At 48.3% G+C, this 14235-nt stretch overlaps 1 protein-coding gene across 2 annotated transcripts in view; it reads left to right on the top strand.

Annotated features, from left to right (window-relative positions):
* Positions 1 to 13316, top strand: part of Klhl29 (kelch like family member 29) — a 306193-nt gene extending 292877 nt beyond the window's left edge. For both annotated transcript variants that reach the window (XM_008848872.2, XM_029553969.1), the window contains 6 exons: positions 1220 to 1418; positions 1561 to 1743; positions 1947 to 2127; positions 8689 to 8882; positions 9190 to 9334; positions 11159 to 13316. In XM_008848872.2, the coding sequence (XP_008847094.1) occupies positions 1220 to 1418; positions 1561 to 1743; positions 1947 to 2127; positions 8689 to 8882; positions 9190 to 9334; positions 11159 to 11342 (1086 nt within the window). In that variant the 3' untranslated portion in view covers positions 11343 to 13316. The remainder of the gene's footprint in view (positions 1 to 1219; positions 1419 to 1560; positions 1744 to 1946; positions 2128 to 8688; positions 8883 to 9189; positions 9335 to 11158) is intronic.
* The last annotated feature ends 919 nt before the right edge of the window (positions 13317 to 14235 follow it).

Here is a 14235-nt window from a genome sequence, read left to right as displayed (position 1 = left end):
CACACACACACACACACACACACACACACACACACACACACACTGCCCATTCATTGGCCACACAGTGCTGATTTCTGCCTCCTTCCTCCTTTTTCGATGGATCCACTTCCCTCTTTTGCCACTCACACCCTCATCTCCTCAGGATCGTAGCTAATGTTGTTCAGTAGTATCTCTGTCATGAGTCTTGCTTCTTCCAAATCCATTTTTCTCTGTGCAGTCTGAAGGCTCTTTCTGAAGAACATCATTTCTCTGTTTAAAACCCTTCTCTAGGTCCTCCCTCAACTCACAGAAAGTACATAGTCATGGGCCAGTGTAGGATGAGTTCTACCAGGCCTACTCTGGGACCCTCGCTGGCCTCACTGCTTCCTGTCTGCTACGTGCTTACCCCCTCCACCAAAAAAAAACCTTTTGCATCCAAGAATAAACCTCATGTAGTTCCCCTAAGTGTCCATCCTCCCTTTCACTGTCTCACACCCCTGCATGGGCTCTGACTGCCCTTCTCCCTTTAATCTGCCACCTAACAAAAGTTCCAGTTTTTGTACAGACAGCTGCCCTGTGCAGACATCACTGCCCTGTGACACCTCTCACTTCTGTACGTGCCACAGCTCTATCTAAACTCCTGTTCCTATCCCCCAATAAATTGTGGACACCTTGAGGTCTGAGACAGTGTTTCATCTGCCTCCTCAGCTCTAGAAACAAGCTTAACATATGGTACATAGTAACCATCACTTCTTCCCACCAGTTAGTTTCTGGAAGAAACAAGAATGGGTGAACTAATGGGCAGTTTGCCAGGAAGCAGGGGGATTCACAGCAGTTCATGAAAACCCTTGAGTGAAGGATAAGAGGGTCCAGAAGCCACTGTGAGATGAGGTAACACTACTAAAGAGTTGTAATATTAGGGACACGCAGGCTCTCACAATCACCCAACAATCACTATCCCATTTGAGCTATTGAGGGCTCACCCACCCATTCCCAAGTCCCTACCACACTTACACCTCTTCAAGACTCAAGGATCCTGCCCTCTAGTTTCAGCTGCCTGATATGTGTAGCCAGAGTACAGAAATGAGGGGCTGGAGGGCTGCTGCTACCCAGCCCTCCATGCCCCCCGCCCCATTGTCTAAATATGCTGGGCTAGGCAATGTCTGCACTTCCAAGCCATTCAACTCTCAAGAGCTGACTTCCCCCTTGGTGTCTAAGCAGAGTCTCCTATGTCCCACAGTATGCAGCTGAGCTCCTAGCAGTCGTCCGCCTCCCATTCATCCACCCCAGCTACCTGCTCAATGTGGTGGACAACGAGGAGTTAATCAAGTCATCAGAAGCATGTCGGGATTTGGTCAACGAAGCCAAACGCTACCATATGCTGCCCCATGCCCGCCAGGAGATGCAGACACCCCGAACCCGGCCGCGCCTTTCTGCAGGTATCAAGGAACATGCCCAAGCTTGCCCAAACTGCAGACGCCATAGGAATGGCTGGCTCCAAGTGGTTCCCCTAAAGGAGCCAGGCACAGATGCTGACAATGTCAGGGCATATCCCAAAGATGTCCATCCATGTCCATGCAGGTGTGGCCGAGGTTATCGTTTTGGTTGGGGGCCGGCAGATGGTGGGGATGACCCAGCGCTCACTGGTGGCCGTCACGTGCTGGAACCCACAAAACAACAAGTGGTACCCCCTGGCCTCGCTTCCTTTCTATGATCGCGAGTTCTTCAGTGTAGTGAGTGCTGGGGACAACATCTACCTCTCAGGTGAGGTCCTCCAGGGCTGGGTGGGGACTGGAATGGGCTTCCCAAAGAGACTTCTTCCCACACACAGGGCTAAAGAAGGCCAAGGCCCCCAAATTTCTACTTTGCATATAAAGTCTTCTTCTTCTGCCCCTGGGGCTTGGCATCCTGATCTCAAACCCTTCCTCAGTCCCTGCCTGCTCTTTGTACCCCCATACTGACCACAGGTGGTATGGAATCAGGGGTGACGCTGGCTGATGTCTGGTGCTACATGTCCTTGTTGGATAATTGGAACCTGGTCTCCAGAATGACAGTCCCTCGCTGTCGGCACAATAGCCTGGTCTATGATGGGAAGATTTATACCCTCGGGGGACTTGGTGTGGCGGGCAACGTGGACCACGTTGAGAGGTAAGGCAGCCCTAATCCCCTGGGTAGCATCTCTCACATTCACTGAATGCTAGTATCATATCACGACTCCCCACCAACCTGATACCAGTGACCTATAGACTAGACCATTCAAAAGTCATAATGCCAGGGTCATCAGATACAATAAAGGAGAAGGCTGTAAGAAGTGAGGTCATGAGTCACTGAGGGCATTCTTGTCAACACTCATTCATGTGTCGCACAAGATGGTGGCCCAAGATCCAGTCACAGACAGGCACAGAGAGAGTTTGGCTAGGATAACCTGAAAGCCATGGGGACACAGTGGCGCCAGCCTAAAGATTTACTGGAATTCAGGGGTAAAGCTGGAACCAATGGCCCAACTGTAAGCCATGCCCATAGCCATGGCGCCTTGTCCCTGCCAAGTAGAGACTACACATGTGGGGACACCCCTCCTCCCTCCATCACACATACTCCAGGAAATTAATAATAATAGTAATTCAGGGAAGAGACACCACCCACCAATTAAACAATGTAGGGATCCAGTCTGGCCAGCCCTCTAGAATTCTCCAGAAGAAAAAAATAAGCCAATTAGCTCAAGATTAGAGGATTAGCCTGCCCTTTGCTACAAGTCTCTGGCTACCTCCCTCTAGCATGGCCAGGGTATAGGTCAGTCCTAGGTCCAAGGGCCAGAGGCTGAAAGAGACACTGCGCTCTAAGATTTTTTTTAAACCTCTGAGCCAGGGAGACTGGTCCTGGGAGAGAATGGGTAGGATACCTAGGAGAGGATGCTGGGGCCTCCGGGAGAGCATTACCACTTAGCAGAGGAACAGGAAGGCCTTAGTCTTGGTTCTGGAGTAACTAGTGCCCCTGAGGGTGCCGCATTAGACTGACCTGGCCCCAGATTACAGCCTAGTTATGATAAGCAGAGTCCTTCTTCACCCTTTCCTGTACCCTGGCCCATACCACTAGCTACCACCAGAAAGCACTTTCTCATGTGCCATCCTTTCTGCCTGTGAAGCCACACATACCCTTCAGTTTGAATTTTTTTCCCCTGGGTGGCTAATTGGACACTTGACAAATGTTCCAGCAAGGATGGTTTCAGAGTGAGACAGACTCTGAATGTTCACTGTGGGCTTTTAACTCCCCCAAGTGGAGTTCAGAGATGGCTTGGTAACATTTAATTGTCATATTGATTTGAAGATAATGGGAAGTCCCCAGGTGAATATGAGCATATTAATACTACAACTGGACCTGGACCAGCCCTGATGCTAAAGGTCTTTGGTGTGAACTGATGCATGGCCAGGCATGCCCCTAAGCTCCCCAGAGGCACCAGCTTTCAGTCATTTGTCAGTCAGTAATAAACACACAAGAAAGGAGGCATTTTCCATGTAGGAGTCCCCTGAGCTGCGTGTCATCCTACTTTGCTTCTGTCAGCTATTTTTAATCTCCTAAGATGCTGATTACTCATTTTGCAAAGTTATACTTGTTGATAAATATGGGGATTTGTTCAGGGATCAAATGAACTGACGAAGAGGTAGAGACAAAGCTCCACTTCCCTTGATTTGCCACACCACACCCCCCACTCCCACCTTCCCTAGGGAGCTCAGCCTTCCAGCCAGCAGGGAAATAAATGTCAGCTCTGGGCATCTGTGAGCAAGACCACCCCTGGAGGCCCACTGGATAAAAGAGCAGCCAGGGATCACAGGGAGTCCTGAGGGACCTTGAATTCCCTCTCTGTCTATGAAGATCTGTCATCTGTCCTTGTAGGACAGGACAAAGACTTGAAGACCCCTAGGTGGTACCCATGCAAGGGAGTGGAGGGGGCAGGGAAAAGACACTGCTACCCAAGAAGCAGGCCCCTTTAGGTAAGTCAGTCTCTGTGCCACATGGTGGCAGTGATGAGAATTCGGGGTGACAAGAAGGTCAGTGTAATGGGAACAGACACAAGGGCGCTTTGTTCCCCAGGAAGCACTAATGGTACAAATTGCTATTATATTGATAATGAATGAAATATATGGTACATTATAATTATATTACATTACTGTATTACTGGAATAGAGCAAGATTACATAATTATAGATTAAACAGCAGCACCATAGACAAACCTGTATTATATCATTATATAAATAACTGGGTCTAATATTTTATAGCAATATATTTCAGGAGCTGTGGTTACTGAATAAATGATAGTGGAACGCCTCACTCGGCAGGGTCATTTGCATGTCATTAGCATATCCTTCTCAAGCAGGAAGCTGACAGATTGAGCTGATGGGAGGGCTCATGGCTTGGCAATCAGCCACCTGGAATAACAAGCTCTCAGGAAATTTGTGTTTGGTGGAGTGTGCCATTATGTCGAAAGACTGAGGACTAACAGCCACGTAATCTTCCTCATCTCCCAGCTTTTTCTGCAGGAGTTCTTTGGCTCTCTGCCATATTGGCTTTCAAAACAGATATCTGAACTTCTGACACTGCCCAAAGAGACACTTACTCCATTGCATATTAGCCACATAGCATCCATCCACAGCTGAACAGCATAGACCTTGCTGCCCTCTAAGAGACTCCAGCTCCTTCTCAAATCCAAGTTCAGAACTGAATGTCACATGGCTGTCCCTTCCCCACACACTTGAGGACCAGAGGCACTCCACATAAGACTGTCTTCCCAAGGTGCCAAACTCTGACTTCCGTCCAAAGGAGGCTCACACAGGAAACATGGAAGCAATGGGATGCTCATGACTATGTGCTGGACAAAACCCTAACTCTAGTGGAAACCAACTCAGACCCATGCTTTGGATTCAGGCACACATGGAATAGTGAACAGCGTAGGTGCCACAGATGCGCCCTGCTAGTAGGTCCACAGTAAGTGTAGGGGCAGCTGAGTCGGGCAAGAGCATTGATAGTAGCCAGCCCCTAGGAACACAGAACAGAGATGCTAATTGGGATGATGATGTTGTCCTCCAAAAGAAAAACCTCAAGGATTGCAACCCCTGGGCCAGCCTGCTTAATCCCCATTCCATCCTTTCAGGTAGCTGCTTCCTGTCCCCTTTACCTCAACTTGTCTGAAGCTCAGATTTCATTGCCTCCCCATCCTCCTTTGCTTGCTACTTGGTCCTGCATTCTATGTATAGCACATCTGTTCAGCCTGATTCTTTTGCCTTCTCCACTCTGCCCCTGGGGTAGCATGGAAAATCCTAGCATCCTACAGGCTGGCTCTACCATACAATGGAGACTTTAGCCTCCAACCAGCCCTAGATACTGCAAGGCACTCTGTCATTTGCCTAGTCAGCCATTTCCCTCACTCTCAAGAGCAAGTGGTCTTCCTCCTCCCTCCTCAAAGCTCACACAAGGCTCCCCCCACAACTTTTGTCAACACTGCTTCCTGCTTACCAGAGAAAAAGGGGGACATGGATCAAGAACTCATAACAGAACTAGGGATGTTGTTCAGTTGGTACAGTATTTGCTTAGCATGCAGGAAACGCTGAGTTTAATCCCCAGCACTCCACAAACTGCGAACAGCGGCACACATTTGTAATCCTAGCACTTGGACGATAGAGGCAGGGGACTCAGAGATTCAAGATCTATGTAGAGTTCCAGGCCAGCCTAAGGTACATAAGACCCTGTCTCAAACAACAATAACAAATGCTCGTGTCCTTCCACTAACTCAGATAAATGTGCCTGCACTGTGTCACCCTTGCCTTCTACTTCCTCTCTCCTGCCCATGTGTACCCCATTCCCCCTTTTGTTCTGGATTTAATTAGCACTTCTATATCTACCAGAAACCTTACATCACCTAGGGATCTTCAAGTGCCTGTCCTACAAAGACAGATGACAGATCTTCATGGGCTGAAGAAGGGCTCAGGGCCCCTCAAAGCTCCCTGTGATCCTCAGCTACTCCCTCCATCCTTCCTTCCTTCCTTCCTTCCTTTCTTTCTTCCTTCCTTCCTTCCTTCCATCTGTCCATCCATCCTTCCTTTCTCCTTTCCTTTCTTTCCTGATGGGATCTACATTGCCCAGGCTGGTCTTGAACTCCTGGGTTAACATCTGAGTGCTAAGACTCAGTTGTGCTCCAGTCTTTCTTTCTTATTCAGCTGCCATTGGCATCCCCAGAGGATTATCCCAGGACCCCCATAGATGCCCACATCTTCAGGTGTTCAAGTCCCTTATATAAAATGGCAGAGTATTCACATACAAATACCTGGCACACATCCTGCGGTATACTCGAAATACTTTAAAATCATCCCAGTTATTACTTGCAATGCCTAATGTAAGTACCATGTAAATATCATTATACTGTATTGTTTGGGAAATGAGAAAATCTGGGAACTGAACCTTTGATTTTTGGTTGTTAGCCTTAGCCTTTAACAGCTGTGCAGTCACTCCAGCCCAATAATGAGAAAATCTGTACTTGTTCATTTTTTCTACTGTTTTCTATCCGCAACTGATTAACTCTATGGATGTGGAATGCACAGGTTTGGAGCCCCTCTGTTTAGTTAACTTTTCTTTATCCAGTTGGGCTCCTTCCTATTCACATGAAAATGTAACTCACACACACACACACACACACACACACACACACACACACGAGCAAAACAGTAGTATACCAGAGCTTGTTCATCTGGGCTCAGGAAAGGCAGTTGAAGACATTTAGGGAATTCTACAAGCCAGTTATTATTATAAATCAGAATTACATATTAAAACAGATAATCTGCTCCACATCTCATCGCTTCCTAGTCATCTACCATATTTTCCTGCTCTCTGCTTGAGGTTCCACATGGCTGCTCCAGCTGCATATGGGGAAAGAGCCTTGATAACAGAGGCCATAGCACAGAGGGGCTCCCCCAACACTCCAGTGTCCTGCTGATAGCTGGAGGTAAGGCAGGTGGGAGGATTCACATCACAGAAATCAGCAAATGCTGCACACCAGGACTTCTTTCACAGAGGTAGCTGGTAAATACTGATCAGTATTCCACTAACAAAACTCTCTCAGGATTCCATGTTCCTTTCTAGATGCCCCATCTCTGTCCTCTTCACATCTAAGTTTCCTCAGAGAGAAGTCTGATATCTCATTCTCCGCTGTGTAGCCTCCCTTTCACTCCAAAACACACAGTGGCTTCTGGGCCTCTCATCCCACCCAGAGCACCCTTGATCTCAGGAGTACCATCAGACCCATGCCCTCTTACCCCACCCTCCACACTTGAGGCCCGTTGCCTTCTACAACATAGTTGCTAGCTGATGTCCCCACTGGATGCCCCACTGAGGGCTCCCCTCCACCCCTCATCACAGCCAACACTCCCCAGAGCATGTCCTCAGCCTCAGGACCACCCACACTCCCCAGTGTATTCCTTAACTCCAGTTTCCATCTTCTTGCTTGTGACCCCAAAGCTGAATATCCAACCCAGACCCATATACCTCACTGCCAATTGCACAGCCCGGATGTTACCTACAGATACTGATTAAAACTGGGTTCACCCTTCTCTCCAAGCCTCTTGTCCAATCCATACAATAAAACTGCCTTTCTCCAGTCTCCCAAAGCAGCCCTGAGTCACCCCGTGCAGCCCTGCCCCCCTCAGCTCCAGCATCCCAGTAGCAATTGGACTCTCTCCCTTCCCCCCTCCTCATGTTCATGACCTTTGACCCAACCCAACACTTCCAGGCTTCTGTGGGTGACTATTCTAACTGGTCTCCTGTTCCCAGCCTCCTCACTGATTCTCCTTACCCTACAGCTGCAGTTTGATTGTGTTACTTTCCCTGCTTAAATCTTCAGGGCCTCCCCACCACTGTATATACAAAGCCTGACTCCCTGAGCTTGGCATGCATGGCTTTCTCATCTACCCAACCTCTGGCCACTCAAGACTACTTCAGATGTTTCCCAAATGCCACTGCACCCACATTTGTCCCTTTACCTGTAATGAGCTTCCTGAGTCTACCTGCACCTGCTCAGCCTCTACCTACCGTTGCTAACCCATCACCTTTCCAGGTCTAGCCCTGGATCACCCTCCAGGGAGGCCTGACTCCACCTATGAGAGTAGGCTGGGTATTCCCCTGCTGTATGTACTTTGGGCCCCTCACTCACCATTACACCACTCACTACCTTTCAAGGTCATCCATTTCTGTGTGTTTTATCTAGTGGTCCTCGTCAAGGTCATCCATTTCTGTGTGTTTTATTTAGCGGTCCTCCTCATTGGGTCATCAGCTCCTTGAAGGCAGGAATGGCCTAGGCTCACCCTAGTCTCCCCAGTCCTTAGCCCTAGCCCAGTATACAGCAGATAGGTATACCATCACCACAGGAAAGGGTAGGATGGGACTGGAGGGAGGGCTGATGGGCTCAAGGATGGCATGCCATGTGAGCAAGGGCAGGATCTACACAGAGGCTGGACAGACAGAAAAGATCCACTGACAGTCAAAAGGAGGCCTATAAGACCAGTTTAAAACAACTCCAGGAGGCTGGAGTGACTCAGGCCTAGGTTCCTCTCTGTGGACCTATGCCACAGTGATAATGAGGGCAGAAAGTAGGTGGCTGGATGCCTCAAGTACCACTGCCCTTGGCTGTAGCTTGCCATGTACAAGGACCCTTTCTTTGCTTCACAGATATGACACTATCACCAACCAATGGGAGGCAGTGGCCCCTCTGCCCAAGGCAGTGCACTCAGCAGCTGCCACTGTGTGTGGTGGCAAGATCTACGTGTTTGGAGGGGTGAATGAAGCAGGCCGAGCTGCAGGTGTCCTTCAGTCCTATGTGCCACAGACCAACGCGTGGAGCTTCATTGAGTCCCCAATGATCGGTGAGGACCTGGTATCTCACAGTCTAGGCCAGTATAGCAGCCTCACCCCCCACCATGTATCTGAATCCAAGGCAGTTTGTTCATTGATTCTGGAGACCAGGTCTAGGGGTAACCAGTAGGTAGCCCAAAGTCCAGGTGCAACAGGGATCCTAGTACCTAGAGAAGGGCAAGAAAGTCAAGGTTTGGGCTGTCTCACAGCCTGTCCTCAGGGCAATCAGTGACACACTGGGGTGTAGAGTGCTGCTGGGAAAGAAAGGAGAGGGAAACCAACATCACATGCCTTGACCACCTGTTCTGCAATCCTCAGACAACAAGTATGCACCTGCTGTCACCCTCAATGGCTTTGTGTTCATCCTGGGAGGAGCTTATGCCAGAGCCACCACCATCTATGACCCAGAAAAAGGCAACATCAAGGCGGGCCCAAACATGAATCACTCTCGCCAGTTCTGCAGGTGAGGGGGTAATTTGGTTAGGGTTGTGAGGGAGTTGTGGGGGGTGGACACAACCGGAGAAGTCTTATCACAAGGACTTAGCACCTTTCCATAGCCATTTCAAACTCAAAACAGCAGCCCTCCCTGCCTAGCACTCACAGAACAAAATGTCAAGACCAGAGTAGAACCTGGAGCCTCTAGAACATCTGTGGCTCCAGATGACCCCATCTCACACTGGAAGAGTCATCAAAGCCATCCTCCCCTCAGTGAGAATCGAAGACAGCTTTCTCCCAGGATGCCTACCAGGAGCACACAGCGACAGCCAGCCTCTAGGGTTCCATGTCTGACCCCCATGATATACCAGCAAAGGCACAGGGCACATCTGCTCTGGAGTCTCAGAGGCTGACTGATGGGGCAGAAGCACAGAGGGACCTGATCCTGCAGGGAGAGGAGTGGAGGTAGCTTGGTTCCCAGCACCCTGACCCCAGAGCAGTGAGATACCAACACCTGCTCTTTCAGCCTCCCCCTTTACTGGACTAAGATGAACAAAGAATAAGAAAGGGTCCCAACTACCCCTCTATCAACATTTCCTAGGAACTCCTTCCTGAAGACACCTTGTGTGTATGCAGAGGCAATTACTGAATTTTCAGTGTATGTATCACATTTATTGAGTACCAATTGTTTGTATAACGTGGCTACAAAAGAGATATCTCTTACTCTTAGCATGATATAACTTAGATAAGTAATTTCTCTGGCCTGAGAAAGTTCTAGCTGCTCTGGTAATTAGACTAGAGAACTGCTAAGCTCCTCTGGAGTTCTGAGCCTTCAGGTTTTGAACTAACCTTTTGTGCCACATCAATTAATGGTCTAACCATACTGTCACTGACAGTGACAACTGGAGTATTGACTTCCACTCTGAGGAAGACATGTCTGCTTCATATGAGAACTACACGTGAAAGGAATGGCTGAGGGTCAGGAGGATATGGCAGCTGGGCTTTACAGGGAGAAGGTTGACCATAAAGAGAGAGACCCAAGGGTCCAAGACTAGCCAGAAGGCAGGATGGAAGTCTCCAGTGTCTACTGAGAAATCCAGACTGACATGCTCTGTTCAAGGATTTTCAGCAATGGGTGGAGCCGTAGAAAAACTCTGTGTGACCCTTTTCAAGGGATAGCCAAGAAAACATGAGCATTTGAAGTCAGCTGTAGAAACATAGATCTGGTCAGAGGGGGGAGGTGACAGACAGTTGAAATACATAAAGAAGAAAGTACATAAAGTATCCTGTGATACTGGGCTCTGTTGGAAAAGCTGACTGGGGTGACAGGACCCAGTCAGTGAGTGTCACGCAGGGAATAGGTCCAGGCATAGCAATTGGTCACCCTGCAGAGCATGCCTGTCCTCCAGTCACAGGTTACATATGCTGAAGAGACACAGGAGGAAAGTAGGACTCTTAGTTTTCCTGGGCAGGGGCAGAACTCACAGTCAGGGGCTGATATTCGGTTAGATCTGGCCCTTATAGTTCAGTCTCCTGGCATATTTGAGTCATGCTCCCAACTTGATTTAAATGTTCAGAAGGCTCTCTAATAGTAATACAGATAGTAGGAAAAGAGGCTTAATAAAGGCTCAGAGATGGGCCAGGCACCTTTGTAAAAGGTGGTTCCTCTGCAGCTGTCATTAGTCCCTCAGCAGAGATGATAGAGGAGGCCTGCCCAGGTCAGAGAGCAAAGAACAAGGTCCCACACAACCTGTGCAAGAGGGTTATAGACCAGCACAGTGTGGGGAATCTATCTCCAGGTCCAAGCTGGACGGTTAAGGCATGACTGTCTGTCTCACCTTCCCTCTCACAGTGCAGTGGTGCTGGATGGTAAGATTTACGCAACTGGAGGCATCGTGAGCAGCGAGGGGCCGGCTCTGGGCAACATGGAAGCCTACGAGCCCACAACCAACATGTGGACCCTCCTACCCCACATGCCCTGCCCTGTGTTTAGACACGGCTGCGTCGTGATAAAGAAATACATTCAAAGCGGCTGACATCAACAGAAAGCCCAGGACAAGTCTGTGGACAAGTCTGGTGAGGCAAATGCCACACACCATGGTAATCTTTCAGCAACACCAATGAGAGGCCCACAAAACACAATCAAGAAACTCACTACGCTAAACATTTCGAATATTCTCTACATTGAATGTAGAAAATCATCCTCGCCTTTTGGGTGAATTCGGGGCACAGCGCTCCTGGCAGCAGGAACCTGAAAAACATGGAGCCAGGGCTCGCTGGCCAGCGGAGGCGTTTGCTCTGAACAGGGGGCACTCACTCTGCCCGGTGCAATAGTTTCACATATTTTTCATCGGGGAGAGAAGCTGTTTTTTTCTTCTTGCAGAGCAAGCTTGATCCCTAAACCACCATAGATCAGTTATCCTATGACAATATTAGGCATCAGGCTCTTTTGGAGTAAGGTCAAAGTGTCCTTATCACTTTGAGTCCTACTTTTGTTTTTTTTTTTAACCAATCTACACTTTGAAGTGGCCAAGAGAAAAAGAGGGACAGGACTGTGCAGCACCAAGGCCTAGGAGGCTGCTGGTCCCCACAGGGACAGAAGAGCTGTCTGGCCACGTGCGCAGAGCCAGGGCTGGCAGCCGCAGGGACTGCTGGGGAGAGCCATCTGTCCTTCACGGGTTTTTCTACAGAAGGACATGGAGGCCATGCTAGCTTTCTCTTAGCCAGTATGAATTATTTAGATTTCCGAGGCATTTTCTTGATACACAAAAGGCTATTTTTAAGTATTGAGAGGAGGAGACCACAAGAGGGAGAACGTTGTAGGAATTCCCAAAGCTCTTTGTAGGTAGTGCCGGAGCGGGGGCACTTGCTCTCACTTTTTCTATTGCAGAATAGAGGATCTCTCCTGGGGTGGGCAATGCCCCCACTTTATTTTTGAAAAAAGTAACTCCCAGACATCCCCAGAAGACTGTGCCTCATGGAGGCATTGTCAAAGGGAAGGATCTATTCTAGAAGGACGTAGAAGGACATAGATTCTGACATCAGTCCAGCTCCCTCCATGAGGTAAAGCTGAGGACCTAGGCCCAGGGAAGGGACCGAGGGAGGGAGGGAGGGAGAAGAGATGTCTACAAAGCACAGGAGACTATTTTTGATATTAATAGCTATATATTCAAGGCACCTGCCACAAGAGCTCTCAGGATGGGGACAGCCTTCTTAGATGAGCCATGACAGCCACGGCCTGAGGAGCACGAGCAGAATCACTCTTCTTATCAAATATTAACCTGAGAAAAGGGAAGCCAGGAGGGAGGTCACAGTGAAGCTCAAAAGAGAAAGGCCTTCCTGCTAGTCCTTACCCTCCAACCTCACCCGGTCATCAGTTTCCATTCCAGGACAGGAAGAAGGCCACCGCCACCACACTGTTTAGTTGAAGTTAGTACCAAATACACACTTGCCATTTTTCTACCTGGGAAGTCAGCTCGCCATTACTTCACAATAAGAACCATTGACAAAGAGAAAGAGGACATGCTTTCCATCATTCAGTATTCGATGACAAAATCCCAGTCCTAACGTTGGGCATCAACTTCTGGCACTACAAGTGTGGCTCACACTTGGACAAGACACTGAGCTTCGTTATGCAGTTTTTACTATTATTTATTATTTTAAAAAAAGTAATAAGCACAAAACTACATACATTGTATGTCATTTAAAGTATTTATGTCAAACAGGGTGCAAGTGTGAACCCAAGGACTGGAGCACAAATTTCTAACTGCCTGGGGCAGGGCGAATATGAGCATTGGTGTGCGTCTGCCTCCAAGGGAGGCACTAGTGGTCGACAAACTCCATGCGGATGACACTGAAATTCCGTTTCTCTCCTCATCTATCACACTGGAGCAAAACTGGCTGTTTCTGTGAATGATATAAAACAGGGTTCTCTGTAATGGTATTGTACATAGTATATGTTTATTGTTAAGTTCTTGTTATATTATAATAAATATATTTATAGATCTAGACTCGGAAGCCAATTCGATGTCTTTGTTGCCATTCTCGTTGCCACAGGGACACCACACCTCTGCGCAGGTATCTTCATCCTCTCAAACATCAAGAGTCTGGGTTCTCTTACAGTCTTCCATGCAGGGTTTGATAATGACAGAGGACCTGTAGGCAAGGGAATGTAGACAATTGAAACTCCAGTAAAGGACGACTGAAGGTCAAAGCTGAAAGGGACTTGCAGACCCTCTGAAATTGACTGAGGATGTCCCCTTAGCCTACTGCTCTTAGTGCAGTTGTGCATCCGAAAGTGTCACAGCTTCCCACTCACTTCGCTCCTGGGCCTGAGACACTTTTTCATTCTCTCAACTCACTAACCTGATAGGAGACACAATAGAGTTCCTCCAAGAAGAAAACAAAGCACGATTTCCACCCTGAGATGTGCCGAGGGGTTCTCTAGCCTGTCACACACATCCACTTTGGTATGCTGACATCTAGGCAATGTTCCCAGGGAAAATGTGGAATGCCATCTGGGATTGCTCACCCTCTGCCAGGAAGGAAGTTTAGGTTTAGTAGATGGGTAAGAGGTTGATTTACCCACCTGGTTATCCACATGAAGCCTCTCATATCCTGATCCCCAAATCTTACCAAGACCTAGTGTCTTCTTAAAAGCAAAAGCCAAAAAATAAATAAATAAATAAAAGCAAAAGCCTAAATAAGGTGGGAGAAGGAGGTGAGAGCAGAAGTCCTCCTGAAGACTTGGTTGAAAGCCATAGGATGAATGGACCATACACCTGCCAAATGACTATTTGCAACAATGTCCTCAGGAACATCTGTCCTACAAGGAAGGACGGAGAATGCCTAGAAGATGCGAATCGTTAAGAGCTAAAGTTATAACCTGTGATGAAAAGCAAGCAATCCTTTTGTTAACTACCCTCTTGT

The sequence above is a fragment of the Nannospalax galili genome, unplaced genomic scaffold (assembly GCF_000622305.1).
Source record: "Nannospalax galili isolate Female #2095 unplaced genomic scaffold, S.galili_v1.0 scaffold1191, whole genome shotgun sequence".
Classification (NCBI taxonomy): Eukaryota; Metazoa; Chordata; class Mammalia; order Rodentia; family Spalacidae; genus Nannospalax; species Nannospalax galili.
Note: the sequence above shows the minus strand (reverse complement) of the source record. Positions and strands in the feature narration are given on the sequence as shown.